General features: G+C 38.7%; 1 protein-coding gene and 1 long non-coding RNA gene across 2 annotated transcripts; one reads left to right on the top strand and one right to left on the bottom strand.

Annotated features, from left to right (window-relative positions):
* Window positions 1-2,012: 2,012 nt before the first annotated feature.
* LOC110381906 (multiple epidermal growth factor-like domains protein 10) lies at window positions 2,013-15,287 on the bottom strand. The gene is made up of 13 exons (XM_064037274.1): window positions 15,129-15,287; window positions 14,341-14,467; window positions 12,223-12,287; window positions 9,198-11,576; window positions 8,877-8,983; window positions 8,589-8,683; window positions 8,454-8,528; window positions 6,391-6,515; window positions 4,084-4,213; window positions 3,923-3,987; window positions 2,812-3,849; window positions 2,621-2,730; window positions 2,013-2,145 (listed from the first exon to the last, which is right to left on the bottom strand). Exons 1-13 carry the CDS (start codon window positions 15,218-15,220, stop codon window positions 2,048-2,050), a joined length of 4,506 nt encoding a protein of 1,501 aa, XP_063893344.1. The 5' UTR covers window positions 15,221-15,287; the 3' UTR covers window positions 2,013-2,047.
* Window positions 15,288-16,099: 812 nt separating this feature from the next.
* LOC126054256 (uncharacterized) lies at window positions 16,100-17,480 on the top strand. The gene is made up of 2 exons (XR_010277012.1): window positions 16,100-16,461; window positions 16,863-17,480. It is a non-coding gene; the product is annotated as an uncharacterized LOC126054256 (long non-coding RNA).
* The last annotated feature ends 2,880 nt before the right edge of the window (window positions 17,481-20,360 follow it).

Below are 20,360 nucleotides of genomic sequence, written 5' to 3'. Positions count from 1 at the left end.
TATCCGGACGAAACTGAATACCAGTGTTTTACAAAGAACGACTGCCTATCTGACCTCCTCAACCCAGTTACCCGGGCAACCCAATACCCCTAGGTACGACTGGCGGTAAGACTTCCTGGATTCTGACTATCCGTAACTACTACCAAAGAAGTTTATATGATTGTTTCAATGTTTAAACTTTATTATATGGTGCTTTTGCTAGATGCATCGAATAACATTATGATGGAACTTGGTGGCATCCACGTTCATGCTCAAACCCTTCCTCACAACATGATCCTCATTTTTCAATCACATTGTATCTACATACCACTCACTTTTCGTATCCTCTATCACTTTCAAGGGCACCTTGTTGGTATACTAGTTGCCTGCCTCTGCGCCTGATCTCTTTCCGGTCGTGTCGGATTGCCCTGAAAACCCGGTGGGACCACCGGGTTTTGAAATGCTTGTGCACTATAATGTATGTCCTGCGCAGCTGGTTGATCTCCTTAAATGAGAACAGCGGCCGTGGCCGGATTTGGCCGTGGACGCCGTTATTATTATTATTATACTAGTTGCACAGCGAGTTGCGCTCTGCACGGGATCTCGGGTTTGATTCGAGCCGAAATTGCTTACTAAATTTTAGAAACGGTCACAAAGCAGACCGAAGTCTGGAAGTTGGCGGTGTTGCCCTGCCTGGGAGGTTGCCACCTAAAGCGTAAAGTCCATAAATGCAACTCAGTAGCAGTCGTATAATTCCACAATAGAGGCCAATGAAATAAAAAAGTCGTATTGGCCTAGTGGGCAAAGAACCAACCTCTCAAGTATGAGGGCGCGGGTTCGATTCCAGGTCTTAGACACCAATGACTGTGTTTCGGATGGCACTTTAAACTGTAGGTCCCGGCTGTCATTGAACATGCTTGGCAATTGTCGTTACGGGTAGTCAGAAGCCAGTAAATCTTATAACCAGACTTACCTAGGGGTATCAGGTAGTCCGGGTAACTGGGTTGAGGAGGCCAGATATGCAGTCGTTCTTTGTAAAACACTGGTATTCAGTTGCGTCCAGTTAGACTGGAAGCCATCCCCAGCATAGTTGGAAAAAGGCTCGAAGGATGGATGAGAGGCCAGCAGGTGGATTTGAGAAATTCTGAGTCACTTTCAAGCATTATTTTTTATGTAGGTACTCCTATTGGGACCACAAATTGGGATAGGAATATAAAAAGTAGGTAAATCAAAAAAATCTTGATATGACTTTCTTTAAACTATGTAATATAATGAAGCCATAATATAAATACAACTATAACAATTACTTTATCAATTGAATTATTATTTTAAGCAGTAGTTTCATTATTAAAAGTCGTGGTGGCCTAGTGGGTAAAGGACCAACCTCTCGAGTATGAGGGCGCGGGTTCGATCCCAGGTCAGGCAAGTACCAATGCAACTTTTCTAAGTTTGTATGTACTTTCTAAGTATATCTTAGACACCATTGGCTGTGTTTCGGATGGCACGTTAAACTGTAGGTCCCGGCTGTCATTGAACATCCTTGGCAGTCGTTACGGGTAGTCAGAAGCCAGTAAGTCTGACACCAGTCTAACCAAGGGGTATCGGGTTGCCCGGGTAACTGGGTTGAGGAGGTCAGATAGGCAGTCGCTTCTTGTAAAGCACTGGTACTCAGCTGAATCCGGTTAGACTGGAAGCCGACCCCAACATGATTGGGAAAAAGGCTCGGAGGATGAGTTTCATTATTAAATAATATTGATTTGTTTCAATAGTCCTGTCAAGATTGGTTACCTCTTATGTGTCGACTTTTTTTTTAACGACGTCAAAAATCATCAAATGACCCCTCCCGCTGTGGGTTAGCAGCGGTGAGGGAGTGTCAGACTTTTACTGACTAAAAACCGTCGAGTTCCGTCGTAGGCCTTTTATGTACCAGGGCCGCGGTATCTCTTTCGAACAACCCGCAGCTCTTATGTGTCTACTCAATTGGACCAAAAGATTAGGAGAAAATAATACTTATAAAAAAATAAAAAAAATAATCACAGAAATTACTTAGATTTATTTAATTAATTAATTACAGTTCAGAGTTTTTAGTAATGTCGTAGCTACCTCGGTGCCTATGTAACAATGTTGATGTATTTCCTTCTTGAGACGGTAGTATCACGGTTCCATCTGAAATTAATAAAAAAAAATATTAATCATCATACATAATGCATTGTTAACGGGAAAATATGTTGGATGTAGTTTAAATCGATGCAAATTTTTTTGAAATCTTACTTTTTCAAAGTCAAAGTCAAATCATTTTTTTTCATTTAGGCTTTTATTATACAAGCACTTATGAACGCCAAAAATATTTTAAAATCTACTATACTACTTTCAAGTTTCATTAAATTCGATTTAATAGTTTCTTCCGTGGGTATTACTAACACTGTACTACTAACTACCTGCAAATATCCTTACAAACTTTCTCATTTATATTATTAGTGGGATAAGATGATTTATGTTCTTACTTTAGATTAAACCACAACAGGTGTGAACCTACAATTTCATTGAATTAGGTAATGTTAGCTACCTACGTCATTTGATTATCTAATCAAGGAAAAAAATATGTTTTTGATAAATATATATAATAAGTGAGGAAACTCACCGTCTTCAAGAGTTTGGTACCTTCTGACCCGTCTGAAGTACACAACTAGTGCTGCCACCAGAACAGCAATAAGTAGTGTGACTAGAACATACACCCAGGCAGAAGACCCTCTGAAAACAAACATTTAAAGTAGTTCAGTTCATCAAATACCATGAAGCGCATAGAATAAGACTTTGACAATATTCACTTACTTGTTTTCAACACCTTTACTTTTATCTTTAGAAGTCTCATCCTTCATGCACGTCCCGTTACTAGTTTTGTACCATCCCGAATCACAGACACAGGAGCCGGGTTCGACGCAGGTACCATTTGGACATCCATTTTCACAGTGTGGCTTACAAACGTTAGTCTCAGATTCTACATAGCCATCGAGGCATTCACAAGTGTCTGGAGATACACAAGTCCCATTGACGCAAGGCTTGCTGCATACAGGTACACAAGTCTCATTCATGATGTCATGAGTGGGTCTCATCTCCCACCCTGGATAGCAAAGGCAAGTGTGCGGACTCACGCAAGTGCCATTTTGACACGAATCTGAACAGTAAGGTACACAAATATTATTTACATCTGACTTTTCGTAGCCGGGCAGACATTCACAGGTATCTGGCGCAACACATGTGCCATTGACACATGGCTTGCTGCAAATTGGTTGGCAGGATTTGACCTTAGAAGGAGATTGGACCATTTGCCATCCTGCGTCGCAGACACAAGTTTCGGGTGCTACACAACTTCCGTGAGGACAGCCGCCGGAGCAGTAAGGTTTGCAGCTATTCGTGCTAGACTTTACATATCCTTTAAGACACTGACAGTGCTCTGGTTCTACACAGTTGCTGTTTATACAGGTGCTTGAACATACAGGTTGACAGGTTTTGTCGCCAGATATTTTCCAGCCTCGGTCACAAACACAGACATTGTCAACGCAAGTGCCGTGATCACATCCATCCGTGCAACGCTTGCACGTATCTGGGGCTACGCAGAGGCTGTTAACACAAGGCGGATTGCAAACTGGTTCACAAGTACCGTTCTTGTTAGTTCTGTACCCTCTGTCACATTGGCATTTGTCTGGAGCAACGCAAGTGCCATTTCTTCCACATGGTGTGCTGCAGTGAGGCAGGCAGTTGTACTGGTTTGCAGGGTCCAACGTATAGCCTTTGTAACAAAGGCACTTCTCTGGACCTTTGCACTCGCCATGAATGCAGACCTTCGAGCATTTTGGTTTACAGACCAGTCTGGAAATAACCGCAATTATATTATTTTGCTGTATTATAATTTGACCAATTATGCAGGACTATTTTTACTTACGTGGAATAAGTAGTATCTCTCTCATAACCCGAGCAGCAGGACAATTTCAATGACGTCACAAATTTCTGAAAGAAAAATAAGCAAATATTTTAATTTAAGGATTGATAATAATGTAGATAGAAAGCACGCATTGACCCCAAAGTAGGAAAAGTGAGACTTACTGTAACATTATGGCCTGCTATATAAGTGTAGACTCGTTTTACTTTTTTACAATCACTGCCCGTACAGCTTCGGTCTGGCACCCAAACCTCCATTGTCGCCCTGTACGTTTCGTATGAATTACGGTACCCCCTGAAACATAATTTTGTAATTATGTGAATGGCAATAATAAATACAACAACAAAAATAAACAAAATCATATCGTGTCATCATATCGGTATAACGACGACACAAAAATAAAAACATGCTTCCGCCAGCGGTTACACCCGAGAGTGCCCGAGACCAGTGGGAACCAGTTCAAGCATCTGGATAAAAAGTAGTCTTTAGAATTTCTTAACATATACAAATGTACCTAGCCCATGTAATAGAAAGCCCATGTATCTTACAGTGAAATATTTTTCAAAGACCCAGTGGTAAGATCAGCGCGATCTTCAGATAATATTTTCCATTTTGATCGAAATATATACTAAGGTCAACTAAAAATATTGGGAAAACACTGCTATTTTATTTACACAAGTTTTAATATAAAATCGCAAACACCGGATATTTCTCATGACGGCAATGATAATTGCGTATTAACCCGTTCATGTCCGATAATTTTGTTTATATTTAAACATTCAGCATAATATTATCTTCAAGTTCATTAAAGGGTTAAGCGTTTTCATGGTGTTATTACTACAAAATATGACTCAAGAACACTGGATATAATATCATACCTCATAGGTATACCACAGGTGACACACCTATGATTTACGATTGTTATAAAGCTAAAGAATATGTTTGTTTCAACAATCTCAAAACGAGAAAGGCTAAAGAGCTTTTAGGCTATTTTTTATCTAAGTGCGAGAAGTAGTTTCCATTGACACGGGTGAAACCTCCGGTGAAAGCTAGTTTGAACACATCTAAGTATTTTCCCACGCAAACCTGTAATTATTTGAAAAACGTTTTGATGGTACAACAAGCAGGTGAAATATTTTTTTTTAACTTATCCTGGCCACCGGAAAATAAGTGGTTTTTAAACGAGGAATATCGCCCATGAGGTGGACTGCTCAGAAAAAAGGGGGAGTAAATGGTACATAAAAACGGCAATCAGAGGAGAGTCAAGTTTGAGCTACACCTGAAGTGACGACCACGACCATAGACTAAAATTTAGTCTATGGTCGTGGTCGTCACTTCAGTGATTCCCAAAGTGGTCCAGGTGGACCCCCAGGGGTCCACGGGAGACTTGCTGGGGGTCTACGTAGGCGTGAACAAAAAATGGGGGTCCATAAGATGTTAATGGGGGTCCACGAAAATGTATCTGCTTTTGATAGTAAAGAGCAAAAATGTAAGCATAGTTTTTATAAGAGCCTACCTACATTTTTTTAAGTACCTATCTAAGCAGATAATATTTTAATAAGGCAAGCGACTGTTACTTGTCCAAACTTGCGTATTAGATATTACGTACAATTTCGTGTAGGTACAGACATGCAAAGCGCTATCCGCCCGACAATGCTTAATGCTTGTTCAGATATGAACTTGATCACCACTATAAATACTTGATGCCAAAGGCAAACGCATTCATTTGTTTCCGGAATTTCGAAAAAAAGGCGGAATTTGGAAAAAAAGTTGTGAGAAAAATTTTATAAAACAAAATTTTTAATAGCTTTTCCCTCGTCATACCTTGTCGAAAGGAGTTTTAGTGCCGTTACAAACCTCTTAACAAAAAAAAGGAGCAAATTAAACATCACAGAGCGGGGGGATTTGCGGTTATTGCTCACAAAAATAAAGCCAGACATTGATCGTTTGCTGACACTCCACCAGATACATCCTTCCCATTAATTAAAATTATGACCTGAACCTATATTACCTTAATATTTTTTTCTTGTAATTCTATTCTTTTAAGAAATAAAGTGATATTAAATGTACCATTTTTTCGTTTTTATTTTACATATCGGAATATAGGGACAGAACTCAGAAGTGACACCATTTTTATTTTTTGGCGTCTTTAAGAATGTGGTAGAAATGTAGCAGCAGGGGGTCCACCGAAACCAGTAATATTTTGTAAGTGGTCCACGAGAAAAATAAGTTTGGGAACTACTGGACTAGATGAACGAAATGTATTAATTGCAATAAGGCATGTATTAATTGTAGTAGCAATTTATTACTCTTTAATTGTAAATTAGCATTTTTTCCACGTCAATTACATTGGACGACACCCCAAAAACGCCCCCCTTTTTGTCACTTCCTAGTTTTGTGAAAAGAAGAAGTGCTGATGAATAAACATGACACCGAAAATGAAGAAGAAGAATAACTCAAGATATACGCACCCTTCTGCCTCGGAGCAAACTTTATTCTCTGCATTAAGAACATTTAACAATTGTAAAAAAACAGTTAAAATTATCAAGAACATCGTTCTATCTCTGTAGCGCCACTGATACTGAATTATTTGGATTTAAATAAACAATCAAAGCCTTATCAAATATGTTGCATCCTGCATATTTACAGTTTTAGGGATCCGTAGAACAAATGTTTCAAAATTACGATACGCTCTAGTTTGGTAAGGGCATGTTAGAACAAACTGACTAGCGGAGATGCCATAACGCCAAATAGGTATTTAAAGAAAAAAGCATGCCAAATGTGGGTATTCGGGGGACGAGGAACGTTACTAGCTCTGCTCTTACACGCCTTCTATGGAACCCCATCCATTACTTTCAAAATAAAATCAACAATTAATCGAGACAAATCTTTGAAAGTTTTGATTTGACAAGGAAGCCGAACGACTAGTTAGTTTTAGTACTTACTTCGGAAGCTGATGTTTTAACCACAATATTTTTTTATAAATAATAAAAATTTATATAAGAACATTTCTCAAAATAAATTAACGTTAAAGTTATGTAGGTACGGAACCACGGTTGACCTTGCATGCTCGCTGCCGGGTTCCAACAGGAAGACGATAATGGATTAAACAACATAATCAATGACGTATGGGAAATAGTCCAGCATTAGGTATTAACTCCCCCAAAACATCGACTTCAACAACATCCCTAGTGATAAATCTATAGAAAAGCAAGTGTCAATTTAGTCTACGAGATTAAAAAACAGACTATAATAAAACACCATCAATGACCGTCCCCAAAGATCCTGTTTAAAAAAATTTAAGGAGGAAAAAGTAAGTTGATATCAACTAACTTTTTATACAAGGAGCGACTACCCTATCTGACCTTCTCAACCCAGTTACTACACTCGGGCAACCCAATACCCCTTGGTTAGACTGGTGTCAGACTTACTGGATTCTGACTACCCGTAACGACTGTCAAGGATGTTCAATGACTGCCGGGACCTACAGTTTAACGTGCCATCCGAAACACAGTCATTGGTGTCTAAGATATACTTAGAAACTACATACAAACTTAGAAAAGTTGCAGTGGTACTTGCCTGAACTGGAACCGAACCCGCGCCCTAATACTTGAGAGGTTGGTTCTTTGCCCACTAGGCCACCACGACTTTTTCTGACATAATCTGATAAATAATTATTAATCCATTATAATTATTAATAATAGTAAGATACGTAAATCCAAAAATCATTCGTGGCAACTCGGTTATCGTATTGACATAAAAACCATTGTAACTACTTGCGATGCCGATGAAGATCCGAAATTCTTCTTAACCAATTTTCAAACATTCTTGTTTAATACTAGATACAGATATTAGTGCCTGGAACAACTCGGAAGGAAAAATAAAACAACATTAAGTTTACTGTAACAATATCTGTATTACGTCTAATATTTAAAAACAATAACATTTAATTTTAACAACGTCAGATCTATGAAAAGAGAACATGTAGCAGAGATGAGAATGTTGAGATGGATTTAAGGCAATAATAGGCAACCTAGACAGATAAAGTGCAGAATGAGTAGGTATATGGAGAAAGTAATGACAACCAGTGGCAGAAAAGAAATGGAGGTCAGATTAGAAGGTATGAAACACAAGCAACGCGTGAATGTGACTGCATGGAGAGGCACAGGTTGACTGATGATAAGATGGATTGATTGCTTGAAAGATGATATAAATAAGAAGGGACTGGATGTTGGTATGGCGGCTGACAGAGGGGAAGCTGATAACATGTTGCGCTAACCCCAAATAATTTAGGAACAAAGTAGGAGAGGAAGATACCTATATCGAACTATACAAGAACACTGCTGCAGTAATACAATTTGGCCTATTTTTAGTTTTTAATATACATACTATGTTTACGTTTTTATTTGTTTTATTTGTATACATTTTTTGTATGATTTTATAAGAATTCTAAGATTATATGCTTTTGTTTTTATTAATAAATCAAACATTTATAAACAAATTATTAACATATATGTCAGACTCTTCATCATACCGTCCTCTGCTGAATATTTTTATCTTGGGGAGTAGTTCTATTAGGAAGAATGTCAAACTGCTGGTAGATCTTAATCTACAGATTACATTTTTACAATTAAATTATAGACTATAAATTAGTATATTATAAATGTTAAAGCTCTGAATTTTGACTGCTAATGTTGTACGCCTGTCTCTTCTTACTTATAAATTTTGACTTTATTTCTTGAGCTGGAAGTTCCACGGATTCATCTGAAAAGAATAAGTAATGACCGGGAATATATGGTAGGTAGATAAACAAACAAGAGTAGGTGTATAGAAATACAAAACTATCTAATCGTTGTGAAAAGTTTCTCCCTTCCCATCCCTCATCTCTCATTTCTTTTCCAAAATTCTCAGTCCTGAGGGAAAAATGATCAATTGATTTGTGTGTGTGACAACTTACCAATCTTGGAGTTCTTCCTTTTGAAATATATTATAAGACACGCCATGACAACCACCAACAAAACGGGGCCTACAACAGCTAAGATGTATATCCAGTTAGACAGCACCCTGAAAACAATGCTCATTGACTTTAGGCAGAAAAGATAAAGATTACAATATTGTGAAATTATTTCAAAAACGCGTTACAAGGGCAGCTACAAGTAAACGAAATGTGATCATCAGTGACAGCCAAATACTCGAGGGCAGAACGACTTAAAAAACAATGTATTACAGTCGAACAGTGTTTATATTGCATCATAATAATTTATGTGCAACAACTCACCAGTTTTCCTCACTTGCACCAACTTCTGGCGTATCTGCCACGCACGTACCATTGAAGTCACTTTTGTACCATCCCGGATTGCACGAACAAATACCAGGACTCGTGCAGACACCATTCAGACACCGATCTCCACAGTCCGGCTGACAAATATAACCTAGCTTCATATAACCAGGGAGACATTCACAAGTCTCTGGGGCCACACATGTTCCATTCTCACAGGGCTTTGAACACATCGGCTGGCAAGATTTATCCACAGAGCCATTCGATTGAACCGTTTGCCATCCTGAGTCACAGACACAAGTTTCTGGAGCAACACAAGTTCCATGCAAACATTTACTAGAGCAGAATGGTCCACAGCTGTAGTTTTCTGACTTGACATAACCCTCTTTGCATTCGCATATTTCAGGCCCTACGCACGTCCCATTTACACAGGGTTTTGAGCAAATAGGCTGGCAAGACTTATCCACAGTACCTTTTGATTGAACCATTTGCCATCCTGGGTCACAGCTGCATATTTCTGGGGCAACACAGCTGCCGTGGGGACAAAGACTGGAGCAGAAAGGCTTGCAGTTGTAGGTGTCTGACTGAACGTAGCCCTCTTTGCATTCGCATTTTTCAGGGGCTATGCATGTCCCATTAACACAGGGCTTTGAACATACTGATTTGCACGATTTATCCCCAGAACTTTTCGATTGCACCATTTCCCATCCTTTGTCACAGACACATACATCTGGGGCAACACAGCTGCCGTGGGGACATCGACTGGAGCAGAAAGGCTTGCAGCTGTAGGATTCTGACTGAACGTAGCCCTCTTTGCATTCGCATTTTTCAGGGGCTATGCATGTCCCATTAACGCAGGGGTTTGAGCAAATAGGCTGGCAAGACTTATCCCCAGAACTTTTCGATTGAACCATTTGCCATCCTGGGTCACAGCTGCATATTTCTGGAGCAACACAACTACCATGGGGACATCGACTGGAACAAAATGGTCCACAGCTGTAGTTATCTAACCTGACATAACCCTTTTTGCATTCGCATTTATCAGGGCCTACGCACGTCCCATTTACACAAGGTTTTGGGCAAATAGGCTGGCAAGACTTATCCATGGACCCATTCGATTGAACCATTTGCCATCCAGAGTCACAGTTACAAGTTTCGGGTGCAACACAACTACCATGGGGACAGCCACTTGAGCAGAACGGCTTGCAGCTATAGTTATCTAACTTGACATAACCCTTTTTGCATTCGCATTTTTCTGGGGCTATGCAACTTCCATTAACACAGGGATTTGAGCAAATAGGCTGGCAAGACTTATCCCCAGAACTTTTCGATTGAACCATTTGCCATCCTGGGTCACAGACACATATTTCTGGTGCAATACATCTGCCGTGGGGACATCGACTGGAGCAGAAAGGCTTGCAGTTGTAAGTGTCTGACTGAACATAGCCCTCTTTGCATTCGCATTTTTCAGGGGCTATACAACTTCCATTAACACAGGGCTTTGAACATACTGGCTGGCAAGACTTATCCCCAGAGCTTTTCGATTGAACCATTTGCCATCTTGGATTACAGACACAAGTTTCGGGTGCAACACAACTACCATGGGGACAGCCACTTGAGCAGAACGGCTTGCAGCTATAGTCATCTAACTTGACATAACCCTTTTTGCATTCGCATTTTTCAGGGGCTATACAACTTCCATTAACACAGGGCTTTGAACATACTGGCTGGCAAGACTTATCCCCAGAACTTTTCGACTGAACCATTTGCCATCCTGGGTCACAGACACATATTTCGGGTGCAACACAACTACCATGGGGACAGCCACTTGAGCAGAAAGGCTTGCAGCTATAGTTATCTAACTTGATATAACCCTTTTTGCATTCGCATTTTTCAGGGGCTATACAACTTCCATTAACACAGGGCTTTGAACATACTGGCTGGCATGATTTATCCCCAGAACTTTTCGATTGAACCATTTGCCATCCAGAGTCACAGTTACAAGTTTCGGGTGCAACACAACTACCATGGGGACAGCCACTTGAGCAGAACGGCTTGCAGCTATATTGATCTAACTTGACATAACCCTTTTTGCATTCGCATTTTTCAGGGGCTATGCAACTTCCATTAACACAGGGCTTTGAACATACTGGCTGGCATGATTTATCCCCAGAACTTTTCGATTGAACCATTTGCCATCCAGAGTCACAGTTACAAGTTTCGGGTGCAACACAACTACCATGGGGACAGCCATTTGAGCAGAACGGCTTGCAGCTATATTGATCTAATTTGACATAACCCTTTTTGCATTCGCATTTTTCAGGGGCTATGCATTCTCCGTTTACACAGGGATTCTGGCATTCTGGTTCGCACACGAGTCTGCAATAATAAAATATACAGTAGTATTAGCAAGCTTACATATTTAAACGCATTAATTTCAGGAAATAAATACTGTACAAATTAAAAAATTTCTGTCAGTATTAGATAGTCCATTTATCGAAGAAGGTTTAAGATTACGTTTGGATAAAAAAGTTATCTCAAGTTTTTCCTCGACAAATCTTTCTCGAAATTTCCATTGGACGCGAATAGCTATTTTCGAAATAAGAGTCCTTAACTGCTATGATCAATAAGAAATAAATACGAATCAAGTTAGGCAGGTAAACTCATCATCATTTTCCAGCTTTGTTGGAGTCGACTTCCAGTCTAACGGGATACAGCTGAGTACCAGTATATTAACACACAACAATAATACACAGTACAAACTAATAATGAAACTATTGTTTCATTGAGGTATTCACGTATACCTACAGTAGTAAGTTTTATTCAATAGAAAATTGTTTCCATGCAGTAGGTAAACGCTTTTGCGCATAAGTGCTGTTTAAGCTGTTTGTAGACAAAGTAAACTATTGTTTCGCCTCCTCGCCGATATTATCGGTCAGGAGTTGAATGGTTGGCAGTCTAATAGATTGAATTATAGGTAGGTACTTAATATAATATGTATTTTAATTTCAAAAATGTTACTCACGTATTGTATTCGTGATTGCGTATGTAACCAGAGCAGCAGACCTTTTCTGTACTCGCGTATTGATGCTGAAAAATACGAATGAGATATTTATGTCTTACAATATAAAAAAATATTAACACCACTTTTAGAAATATTTATATTTTAATTAAAACTATGGTAGTTAAAAAAACCTACAACTAAAAAGCATATAAAAATTCGTCCCCATCGACTAAGAGCGTGCCCAATAGGCTGAAAGAAACATTTATTTTATAAGCTTTTGATTTGCATCTGTCCCAAATTCCATAATTATGCTAATGATTCTCGACGCAAATCTTAATAAAATTGGTACGTTTTTTTTTATTTACGGAGATCTATCAGTGTTACCCAGCTGTATTTAAACTGTGCGCGAGAGTTGCTAGACTAGCCTTACAACCGTGCTGCGCTTTCACACAAAGCATACGCAATGATCATTCATACATTTCATTCATAAAATTGGGTTAGTTCTGAAATACTATTAAATTACAAGAACAAAAAAGCAGCACATACCAGCTAGCCCCCTGTGGCAGGGATGCAAATCAATAGCTTGTAGTTATGAAGTTTATCTACCATGCTTAGGAGTGAATTCTAATGTTATGCAGTGGCGTAGCGAGGGAGGGGTAGGGAGGGCAATTGCCCCCCTTAAACAAATAAATAATAAAAATATTTTAACATGGCAGAACATAAGTTATTATATAAAAAATCGCCCTTTCTTCGATCGTAGCCTGTCAATTTTGAAGACATTTTAACATTTTGTATCTCCAAACTCCAAACAAAAATTCGCGTTCGCTACGCTCGCGATTAAATATCATTGATCGATTAATTCTTTCATTGAGGCACCCAAACCAGAAAACATTTCGTAGGCTTCCAGAAGCCACGAAGGCTTCTTGTTAGTTTTTGCTCGTTTGTGCACTTTGAAAAGTTAGCTAAAGCTAAAGCTGTATTTGTTTGAACTATACATAAGTGGTTTATTATTGACTGCCTCGTTGGTCTAGTGGTCGCAAGAGCCACTGCTATGACTGAGGTCTCGGGTTCGATTCCCGGGTCGGGCCGAAATCGCTTTGTGGGTTTTATAAACTTTCACAAAGCAGCCCGTAGTCTGGAAGTTGGTGATCGATTCATCCGTGAATCGGATATCACGTTAATGTCGGTCCTGCGCCTGATCTCTTTCCGGTCTTGTCGGATTGCCGTCCCATCGGGTTACGAGAGTGAAGGAATAAGTGCACCTGTGTCTACGCAAATGCTTGTGCACTATAATATGTCTTGCGCAGCTGGCTGGTCTCCTTTCAAAAGAACAGCCGCCGTGACCGAAATCGGCCGTGGACGTATTATTAGTTTATTATTATCTCTCCGAAAATATGAAATAATTGATAAGAGATTAAATAAGTTTGAATTTGTTTTAACATAATTTGCAGTTTCATATAGTAAGGCCTGCAGCTAGTAGGTATACCCAGTAGCTAATATATTTAATGTAGATGATGATCCTGGATGTTCCTCGGATGATCTATTTCATATTGTAGGCGAAACGGAAGCACGTGTGAGCAGATAGGCACCTACACATGGAACGGAAGGGCGTGTCATAATTTAATTGATTTGGGTAAAACCCAATCATACCCATTATGTAGGATAGACATATTCAAGTTCTAGGGCCACAGTAAGTCTTACACAGGATGGTAATTTTATTTCGACGAGTATTAAATAAAATTGCCTAGTGGGTAAAGCACCACTCAAGAATGAGTGTCTAGGTTCGATTCCAGGTCAGACAGGTACCAATGTCGCTTTTCTAAGTTTCTTCGTAGGTAGGTACTTTCTATGTAATCGTAGGTATATCATAGATAACAATGACTGATCAAAAGGTAAAGGAAAACATCTTGAGGAAACCTGGGCTGAAAAGTCTGAAATCAGCAACCCGCGACGGACTCGACGCTTCTTCGCGAGTTCGTTCGTTTCACGTGTTAAATAATAACTAAACTTGGCAATATTTTTTATAAAGATTTTTTGAAAGTTGTTTAATTGATTTTGCTCACTGTTCGGATCAAACTATTTTCAGGGTTTGTGCATTTAACGTTACCTTACATTTGTATACCAAATTATTGAACTTACACTCTTGGTATAATACGCGACTTGGGTGAAAGTTCTCCATTCATGATCTTCAAAACAAAACCAACAGTCTTTGTCCACGTATCTCCGATATGATTCCACGTAACTGTAGCGATTACGAAATGTCTTCCTGTTAACAAATAATAATAAAAAATAAGTAAGTACATACGGGGACCCACAGAGATAATAAAGTAATGTAAATACATAGGTATTATTACCACTATAACTATACATAGGTGTAGTGGTGGCTTGGTCGGTAAAGCCCACGACTACCAGCTCTCAATTCCAAAGTCAGGCAATTACGAATACAACTTTCTGAGTTTTTATGTAGGTATTTCCTAAGTATGTCTTGGACACCAATGACTGTGTTTCAGATGGTACGTTAAACTGTAGGTCCCGGCTGTCATTGAACATCCTTGGCAGTCGTTACGGGTAGAAGAAGAACGGGCAGAAGCCAGACACCAGACGATGATGGTTAACTTAATGCTTAAAATCTGAAGCGATTTTCATGAAAAAATTAAATAGTTACAGAATTGCAGACAACGTGCGCTATTTTAAGTACCTACTTAATTAAATTAATCTGTTTGTTAAAAAAAACTTCGGGAGAAAAAGCCCAACCGAAAATATAATTTAAAGCAAAATATTTTGTTTAAATTGTATTGGTAAAGCCTGTCTAAATAAGCGCCCAAGATACAGGCTTTCACTAGTTTGGGGCAAATGATAACATAAAAAATGTACCTAATAATTTGGAAGTATTTTCAGAAATAATTGAAAGGCCAGAAGCCACTTACATAACAGTAGTGGTGCATATTCCATCCGATGCTAAGTACCCTTTGACAAGCTGTAACAACACTATGAAACGAATCAACTCTGGAGCCCCCATCCTGTCGCACGTCCAACGAGAGACGAGACGAGAGATGACAATGACGAATATTGTGATTTTGCGCAAATCAACGTGCCCAAGTTGTTATCAAAGTTTGATTCATCGGAACTTAATTTGTTGTCAAGCACAATAAGTGTCAACAATAAATCCCCTCGATAAATCATTTTTTATGGTATATTTTCTTGTTTTACCTAAGTGCCTAGTTTCTTACGACACCTAGAAAAGGCGGAAGAGAATATTGAGCAAAATTTTGAATTTCGTCTAAAAACCTAGTAACAGTTACTTTTATAGCTTGGTACCAGTCGTGTGTGATTCTGAAAAGACACAGCTTTTGGGGCCCAACCCTTCTTATCATCTGTAAAATATGAGTAACAATCTCGCACATCCTTTCATGATAATAACGGGGACAGCAGTACCTACCAAAAATAATAATAAACCATAAATAAATTATTATGAATTTATGAATGAACTTGTTGTAGGCTCCAGTTTTCCGTATGTACTACTATCTTGGTCGTCATTGAATAAAAACGTCCACTGCTGGAGTGCTGCCTCCTCTAAAGGAGCATTTGCCTATATTCAATATGCGCTGGGCATACTTGTCAATGAGCGCAATCTAGAATAATTTTTAAATGGTCTAAAATATAATTTTTACTTTGGAATCGAACTTGGCTGCTATATAATGAAATAAACACAACAAGTCAATTAGTGACTTGTTGTGTACACCTTTTAAATTTGGTTCTACAGTGATTAAGTATATGTCATGCTGGCCATGCTGCATGCATAAGCTTTTCAAAGAGCACTTTATCAATGATATCGAGAATATCTTTCTATCTATTTTATTCTGTTACGAATGGTGACAGTTTGTGTAACGTCAATGTCAGTGTCACCGTTGAGTACTTTGTGTTTGTTATTGTTTTAGGAGGTTTTAGATAAAGAAATATAAGTAAATATGATGAATAAAAGCGACATTATTACATTGAAGAAATAAAATAAATCGTTTTAACAATTAAATACTTAAGTATGCTGTACGTAGTGAGTACATTCTGATTGAAATAATGTCTGTAGGTTTATAGAAAAAAGTGCGAGGTGAAATCAGTGAACCATGGAGGAATTTATCGATATGATCCGACAACTGCCTTGTTTGTGGGATACAGGCTGTAAAGACTATCGAGATATGAGAAAAAAAGATACGGCGTGGAAGCGAGTTGTCGCTGAATTAAAATGCAAAGACATACCAGATAGTAAGTATTACCTGGATAGCTCCACTACTTTCCCAATTTAGGTATAATAATTATAGATTTCCTGGTTAGACGGGTACCCAATTTTATTCCAATACTTGGTATTGCCTAAATGTTATTGATTCAAGACTTTTGGCCCCATAGAGTAGGCACATGATGAATGGCAGTGGTATGTAACTGTACCTACCTGCCATGTTATGATCTAAAAAACACAGATTTCTAACATTAACGTTTTCTTTGCGCAATCAATTAAATTGTTAAAACTTACTAGCAGGCCAGTGATACCTAGGAATTTATTTGAAATGGAATATGAATAAAATTAATTATCTTTTTGATAAACTTACTTACTTGCTTCATTGTTATGAGTTCCTTTAAAAAAAACTGATTGATTTTTTAATTTCCAGTCAAAACAGCAAAAGCAGAATGGAAAAAGTTACGGGACAGTCACCGAGACTCCTTAAAGAGAGCCCGGGCTTTAGCAAACGGACAAGACGCAATAATTAGCAACAAGTGGAAATATGCTGACATAATGGAATTCCTTCTCCCGTACATGAAAACGAGGAAAAGAAGAAGATGCATAACAGCTTCAAGCGATGAAGACAAAGACTCTTGTTCGTCACCTGTGAACACTTTCTCGGAAATACAACCGTCTACTTCAAACACACTGAATTTAACCCCGGAATCTCACATCGATAAAATAGAGACCACCCTACCAAACGAACATATGTTCAAGAAAAGAAAAATTGATAATGAAATTGGAGAAATTATGATAGACATGGATAGAAATAATTGTCAGTATGGGGAACGGAATAAACATCCTTTGGACTCCTTCTTTGAAAGTATGTGTGAGACCACAAAGCAGTTCCCGACATGGCTTCAGTACACGGTCAAGAGAAAAATATTTAATGTCATTTCGGAAGCTGAAGATACCTTTGAAACTTACAAATCTCGAGAATCAATTTTTTAATTTACATTTTTCCTACAAAAGTAATGTCTATAGAAATATACCTTAAATGAGAAAACGCTTTATTATTTATTGATTTTGTGTTTTTACTTACATACCGTCTACTTGCGAATATTAGGTAGTCTAAATCAGTTTTGTACGATTTGTAAATAGGTGCAATGCCAACCCGAAATCTCCAAGACTAATCCCACTTAAAGCCTCACACACAGTCTCATAGGTGCCACTACTGTATAGCTCAACTAGCCGTTTTCCCGCGGTTTCACCCGCGTCCCGTGGGAGCTACTTCCCGCACCGGGATCAAATGGAGCCTATGTTACTCGCAGATAATATAGCTTTCTAATGGTTAAAGAATATTTAAAATCTGTCCAGTAGTTTTTGAGTTTATCCATTACAACCAAACAAAGTTTTCCCCTTTATATATTAGTATAGATAAAGGCCTTTGCCATGTCATACGGTCTGTTCACGATAAACTCAAAAACTGCTAAGTATTTATTTTAGTGTACCTAGTTATTTACATAGATATTTACACAACAAGTACCATGATTATAAAAATAATTTTACTACCCAACGCCTGCTAACTTTTTCATAGCATGTTGCAGTTTGTCGAGATATGGCTGGTTGTTGTGTTGCGCCTCCCCTAAGACGACCCACTGACCCTTCATTTAAATAAGATCATGTTAACTTTCTTGTCGTCACTACTGAAAAACGTTCATTGCTGGAGAAGCCACCCCTAAACTGCGGATTTGGTCATATCTGCGCTGGACATGTGTGTTGGTGAACTATGAAAATAATTAATACGTAAATACTACTTACAGGTCACCTTGATTTATAGAGGTAAGTAGATAGGTAGATAATAATATATCGCTATAAAAATATGCTTTATAGAAACCTACGGTAGCATAGCTCGATCAATTAAAAGATTTTTTTGCAAACGCAAAAGGTACCTGGTCCCTGAGATTAGCAAATTCTGCAGGCTTACTACTAGGTAGTAAACAGAGAATTAATTAATTGTAAATACCTATACATAAATGGGTAGATAGGAACTGTATGGAATTCAAATGACGATAGATTTCTATTCCTTACGATGATGCACTGCACGTCGCCGCCGCGCCGCGTCGTTAACTAATTAGCAAGCAATAGGAACTACTGTCAGTTAACTGTTTGTTGAGTAGCGCGTGCTTTAGTAATGCCGACGGCGCGGGCGCAACTGGACGTCACTACCTATTCGTTTTTTAAAACCTTTGCAATAAAATGATCGATGTACCTATGGCAAAATGTAGTTATTGGATCGGCAAAACTGCGCTGCGATTGTGTACTGACATGAAGTGATGAGTAAATGATTATCCAAGAAGGTTATGCGAGAAAAAAACAAAAGAATTTCGTCATAGAAGCCACTAAATATAATAATGAATTGAATTGACCAGTCTGTTGACATTGTCGTCATGGACAATCAAGATTTTGTTTATACCAAACCGGGATTGGATGCAGTTGAAGATCAAAATTCGAACTTTAAAGGTGATGGATTCGAACCTATGCACGTTGGTGATGAAGTTACGAAGAAAAGTGATGAAAATTGTTGCTTCAATTGTTTGGGACATTGCATACAGTGCAGCCCCGGATCTTCATTTTTTTTTAGGCGGGGCAAAATCTGCAAAATGCCGCCCGCCTACCTACTTATGTTTATTTTCACCTTTATCATCCATATAATTTTAGCTATCAATATGTAGGCAGGCAGGGCCGTCTCTAGCTCATGTAGCGCCTGGTTGCAATCATCACCCAAGCGCCACCTATGTATTGAAGTACTTAGAGTAGTTACCATGTAGTTACAAGGAATATAAATAAGAACGTTCGAATGAAGTGCACTATTTGGTAGGTAAAATACTTTAAAAATGTGCCCAATTCATTGTAGGCTCAAACTGTTGGCGGTTTAAGTTATGAAAGTCGAGACAGAACGATACAATTGCAAAAAGTAGCGCGAGCGAAGCGAGCGCGCAAATTTTTTTAATTTGGGACACAAAAGGTTAATTAGTTTTAAAAAGCGCTGTAACAAGCAGGCGGAAGCGCAAACTTTTTTGTTTTTGAGGACTCCATAAATATATTCTTTTTACTACATTTGACTTATAAAAGGTAAGGCAGCGTGGACTTGACTTTTGAAGTCATTAAGGCAATGCATGTATAATATTGCGCGAGCGAAGCGAGCGCGAAATTTTTTGAGCCTGCGATACAAAAATATCAAGGACATTGTAAACCAACGAGAAGCCGCGAGCGTAGCGAGCGCGAGTTTTTTTTAATTATTTGTTTGAAGACTCACAAATTAAACTGGGAATTATGTTAGAAAAACAGCCGCGTTGTCATTTAGCTGCGAGCGTAGCGAGCAAGAATTTTTCACTTAGTTGGAGGATGTTAAAAGTAAAAAAATAATCAAAATGATCAATCAAACAAAGCGAAGGCGACTTTTTTAGGAACTTTGCTTGTCAGTATCGTGATACAATGTGGAACTTCCTTATCAAACGGGTGTGATTTCATCGAAATTTCCTGGTGGTGGGGCGTCCCGCGGCGCCCCTGAGACCGAGCAAGGCGCCCGGGTCAAGCGAACACCCTGCACCATAGGTTAAGATGGCGCTGTAGGTAACCATTACAGTAATCTGTGATGTAGGATTTAAAATAAAAATAAATATATGCGATAAGCGTTCCTGGCTCAAAGATGACCGCAAATAATTTTTAATCATTTTTAGTTTGCTAAAACTTCGCCTCGTGAATAATAGGTAAATGTTCGTGCAGTGGTGCAGGGTATCGGTCAAGTTGATATGGCCATGAAATTGCTGTACTTGTGCTATTATTTATTCCGTGGTCAAAGTTAAATAAATGATGAGTTATCCATTGGTCCGTGAAGTGTGAATTTGGCAGCCGCCTGATTTTGCCGCCCCCTGAATTTGCC

The sequence above is a fragment of the Helicoverpa armigera genome, chromosome 12 (genome assembly GCF_030705265.1).
Source record: "Helicoverpa armigera isolate CAAS_96S chromosome 12, ASM3070526v1, whole genome shotgun sequence".
Classification (NCBI taxonomy): Eukaryota; Metazoa; Arthropoda; class Insecta; order Lepidoptera; family Noctuidae; genus Helicoverpa; species Helicoverpa armigera.
This window is presented reverse-complemented; position numbering and strand designations above follow the sequence as displayed.